Source organism: Penaeus vannamei, chromosome 6, assembly GCF_042767895.1.
Source record: "Penaeus vannamei isolate JL-2024 chromosome 6, ASM4276789v1, whole genome shotgun sequence".
Classification (NCBI taxonomy): domain Eukaryota; kingdom Metazoa; phylum Arthropoda; class Malacostraca; order Decapoda; family Penaeidae; genus Penaeus; species Penaeus vannamei.
This window is the reverse complement of record NC_091554.1, coordinates 10,027,621-10,032,620: the sequence shown is the minus strand read 5'-3', so window position 1 is coordinate 10,032,620 and position 5,000 is coordinate 10,027,621. Positions and strand designations below refer to the sequence as shown.

Here is a 5,000-nt window from a genome sequence, read left to right as displayed (position 1 = left end):
CACACACACACACACATATATATATATATATATATATATATATATATATATATATATATATATATATATATATATATATATATATAAAACGATATATGCATATGTATATATATATATATATATATATATATATATATATATATATATATATATCTTTATATATTTAAATAGATATATGCATATATATATATATATATATATATATATATATATATATATATATATATATATATATATATATATTATATGTATATGCATACACATACATACATATAAATGTATGGGTGTGTGTGCACGTATGTATATTAAAGCGAAATGAATCATTGTTTCCTTTGTTCTATAAACACGTGTTTTTCTTAGATTCCTAACATAAGTTATCTTACCCTATCTAACCCTTTTTGTCGGAGAAATGTTTCATCGAAGTATAAATACCGCTATGATTATAAACATAAAAACTGGCTTCTACCTTTTATTATGAGTCCTTTTTCCTTTTCTATATTTACAGCTATCGTCCGAATCACTCGAAATACCTCTTTTCTTAGCGAGATTTTTGCACCTGATGATCTGCTCTGCCCGCCTCAAGGACACGCGCCTCCTGAACCATCCACTCGCAGTCGCCCCGTCTCCGAGTGTCGTCTTCACGAGCCTCTTCCCGCAGAAACGTTTGACTGCCTTCGTATTGGAAATATCCCCGATGGAACAAACCAGCGTGTTCCACATGGCTTCCGAGACTGGAACAATGTGCTTCGGTTTCATGATGAAGTCCAGGCCTTGGAGTTCGATGGTGTACGAGTAGTCTACTCCGACGCTGTACATGTAATCATCTGACACTCCGGAAGCCTTGTACAGCAGGGAGGATGACTGGCCATGCTGGAAAGGTGCGGTTCGATACTGGTTAGGAAATGTGGTGTTTAGCGTAATATGGTGTTGCTTTCAGGAGTGGGATTGTTAAATTCAGGATAACTAGGATGGTGATGATTATGATGATGGAGATGATGATTATGATGGTGGTGGTGGTGATGATGATTATGATTATGATGATAATTGTGATGGTGATGATGATTATGATGATGATGATTATGATGGTGATTTTGATGATGGTGATGATGATTATCATTGTAGATATTGATATTAATATCTATGCAGAGAATAGTATAGATAACTAAAAACAGATCACACTCACTAGGAAGCCTTTATAGCCGTTGTTCTTAAAATGTCTGCTCATTTTCCTAGCGACGTCCTTCAGCTGCTTCCTATCAGGGGCCGAGCCGTAGATGTACGACCAGGGGTACATGATGAGCTTCCCGTAGCTGTGAAGACTTATGTAGATATTGACGTCCTTGCTGAACGCGCCGGCCAGGTCCCGCAGGGCGCTCGTCTCGGGCTCGGAGAAGGCCTCGGCGCCGTGGTAGATCGGGGAGCAAGGGTCGTCGCTGGAGCCCGAGGGATTCCCGAAGGCCATGTCGAAGTTGCGGTTGAGGTCGACGCCCGTGCAGCCGGAGCCGGAGTTCGGCCGCCGGTTCTTGCGCCACAGCCGGTCGGTGGTGTGCGAGTACTCGTAGCCGTCGGGGTTCAGGACCGGCACCAGGATCACCGTCACGCGCTTCAGGAAGGTCTTGCCGGAGTCCGCCAGCTGCTGCGCCAGGTAGGTCGCCACGGCCGGGGAGATCCACTCGCGGGCGTGGGCGGCTGGCGAAGGGCGCGGAGGAAACATAAGACACGGATAGCAAAAAAGAAAGGACACATGCGCGTATTCCTCTGCGTGCGTGTATGTGTGTGTGTGTGTGCGTGTGTGTGTGTGTGTGTGTGTCTGTCTGTCTACGTGTGTGTGTTTGCGTGGGTGGGTGTTCAATGTATAAATGTTTGTGTGAGTAAACGTGCTATATATGTCTGTCCGAGTGTGCGTTTTCCCATCAAAGTCATTGTCACCTTCACAATGTAGTCAACCCTGAACATGACAGCTCACCTCCTTCCATCAAAACAACGGGCTTCTTATTCCGCCTTGTGCTGTTCTTGAGTTTTGGGAAAGGCTTTCTACCCGTTTTATTTCTTCTGCGTTCCTTTTTTATATTCCGCAAGTACTTCTTTTTCAGACTTTTGGCTCTTCGCGTGAGGAAAAAGAAAGAAAATTGATTATTATAATTTTGCGACTATGATTCGTACAAGCGCACTCATGCACAGACGAATAGACAGTTGGATATACATTTATATTCATTTATTTTTTTACATACATTTTCCTTTTTCGTTCCCTCCCTTCCTCTCTCTCTCTCTCTCTCTCTCTCTCTCTCTCTCTCTCTCACTCTCTCTCTCTCTCTCTCTCTCTCTCTCTCTGTCTCTCTCTCTCTCTCTCTCTCTCTCTTTCTCTCTTTCTCTCTCTCTCTCTCTCTCCCTCCCTTCCCTTCTCTCCCTCCCTTCACTTCTCTCTCTTTCTCCTTCTCTCCCTCACTTCCCCCCTCTCTCTCCTTCTCTCCCTCCCTTCACTTCTCTCTCTTTCTCCTTCTCTTCCTCACTCCCCCCCCCCACTCTCTCTCTCTCTCTCCTTCTCTCCCTCCCTTCATTTCTCTCTCTTTCTCTTTTTCTCCCTCACTTCCCCTCTCTCTCTCTCTCCTCTCCCTCCCTTCCCTTCTCTCTCTTTCTTCTCTCCCTTCTCTCCTTCCTTTCCTTCCATTCTCTCCCCTCACTCGCTCTTCCTCACTTTTTGGCGAAGAGCAGAGCATACAAAGACCTTCCCTCGACGCTTCTGCCGATCTCTATGTACTCGACACCGGAATACTGGAGCGCTAATTCCTTGATGAAAGTAACAATAGATTCGTAGCGGTAGAAGTTGTCCCATGCGAACGGTTCTGAAAGGGGAAGGGAGAGGAGAGCGTGTGAATTATTATGTTACATCGCTTTCATTTCCTTTCAAGGATTGTAATGTCTTATCGTTATTGTCTTTTTTTTAATGTCATTATGCATTGTCGTTATTATTTCTTTTTGATATTACCAAGTGTTGTCCATACGTCAGCTTTAATAATTTAGGAGTCATTTTATATCTTATATACGATTCCTTTAAGAATTATCCTATAGTGTCATCTATCAGTTTAAGAATCATTCTACATTTCACTCCTATTCATGAAATAAGTATTTTACATTATCACTGCGATTAGGAAAGATTGTCATTACATTCACAAGTATGTTTATTCTTACCTCTTCTACTAATTAGTCATAAAGGAGACCTGTGTCTAATGAACTTACAACCGTTAATATTGCGCAAAGAAGATGGTCAATAAAGAAATCCGGTCTACCTGTTCCATCCAGTTTCGTTGCATAATCGTCCTCAATGGTCTTCAGAGTCTCCCAACCCACGATTTCCTTCCCCACGTCGCTCCCTGACGTGCTGTTGCCGATGTCCTTCCCGCTGGCATCGCTCCCGCACATTTCCCCTTTTCCCCTCAGGAGAGAGCCGCCCTTCCGCTGGCCATCGAAGCCGCAGAAGGAGAAGCGCGACTCGGGCATTGCCTCGTCCAAAGTGGCATTGCCAGGGAGTGCCACCTCGACCTGATTTAAGAGAGTATGTTGGTATAACGCCACAAACACTCCTACAACATTAAAGAGAAGTATGAGATTAGCACGAGATATATTTATGTATATGAATACATGTGTATGCGTATAGGTGCATATATACGGATATCTGTACATACATAAATACATACACACAGACACATGTATACATACATGCATACAGACAGACAGACAGAGAGACAGGTATACATACTAGGAAAAAAGGAGTAACAAGGGGACCATCTAGAGACCCTAAATAAAACTACAAAAAAACACTAGCCTTGTATGAAGAAGCAATGATATGAGAAAAAATATACTGGAGAATATTCATGACAAACGAAGAAAACGAAGACTATGAGTTGTCATGGCGCCAGTATCAAAGAAATTGGCAAAATTATAGTTTTGTTGAACTTCATAGCCAAAGAACAAAGTCAAATAGCTACAGTAGTTCATTGTGAACTCTCCGTCTGCTGATGGTGATATGTATGATATGTAATATGTATATGCAATATACATATATATATATGTATATATATATATATATATATATATATATATATATATATTATACATAAATATATAAATAAATAAATAAATATATATATATATATATATATATATATATATATATATATATATATACATATATATATATATATATATATATATATATATATATATATATATATATATATATATATATATATATATATATATATATATACATATATACATACATATATAAACACACACACACATATACATACTATATATATATACATATATATATATATATATATAATATATATATATCTATATCTATCTATATATACATACATACATACATATATATATATATATATATATATATATATATATATATATATATATATATATACATATATATATATATGTATATATATGTATACATATATATATATATATATATATATATATATATATATATATACATATATATATATTCATATATATATTTATTTATAATTGAATGTATATATATATGTACATAAATACATGTATGAATATATATATATATATATATATATATATATATATATATATATATATATATATATATATATATATACATATATATATATATATATATATATATATATATATATATATACATATATATATATTCATATATATATTCATTTATAATTGTATGTATATATATATGTACATAAATACATGTATGAATATATATATATATATATATATATATATATATATATATATATATATATATATATATATATATATATTCATATATATCTTCATTTATAATTGTATGTATATATATATGTACATAAATACATGTATGAATATATATATATATATATATATATATATATATATATATATATATATATATATATATATATATATATTCATATATATATTTATTTATAATTGTATGTAAATATATATGT

At 35.7% G+C, this 5,000-nt stretch overlaps 1 protein-coding gene across 1 annotated transcript in view; it reads right to left on the bottom strand.

Moving 5' to 3' along the window:
• Positions 1-455: 455 nt before the first annotated feature.
• Positions 456-5,000, bottom strand: part of LOC113825774 (uncharacterized) — a 6,908-nt gene continuing 2,363 nt past the window's right edge. The window contains exons 2-6 of the mRNA XM_027378606.2: positions 3,288-3,540; positions 2,696-2,843; positions 1,967-2,103; positions 1,184-1,689; positions 456-870 (exon numbers count right to left, since the gene is read on the bottom strand). Of these exons, the coding sequence (XP_027234407.2) occupies positions 463-870; positions 1,184-1,689; positions 1,967-2,103; positions 2,696-2,843; positions 3,288-3,540 (1,452 nt within the window). The 3' untranslated portion in view covers positions 456-462. The remainder of the gene's footprint in view (positions 871-1,183; positions 1,690-1,966; positions 2,104-2,695; positions 2,844-3,287; positions 3,541-5,000) is intronic.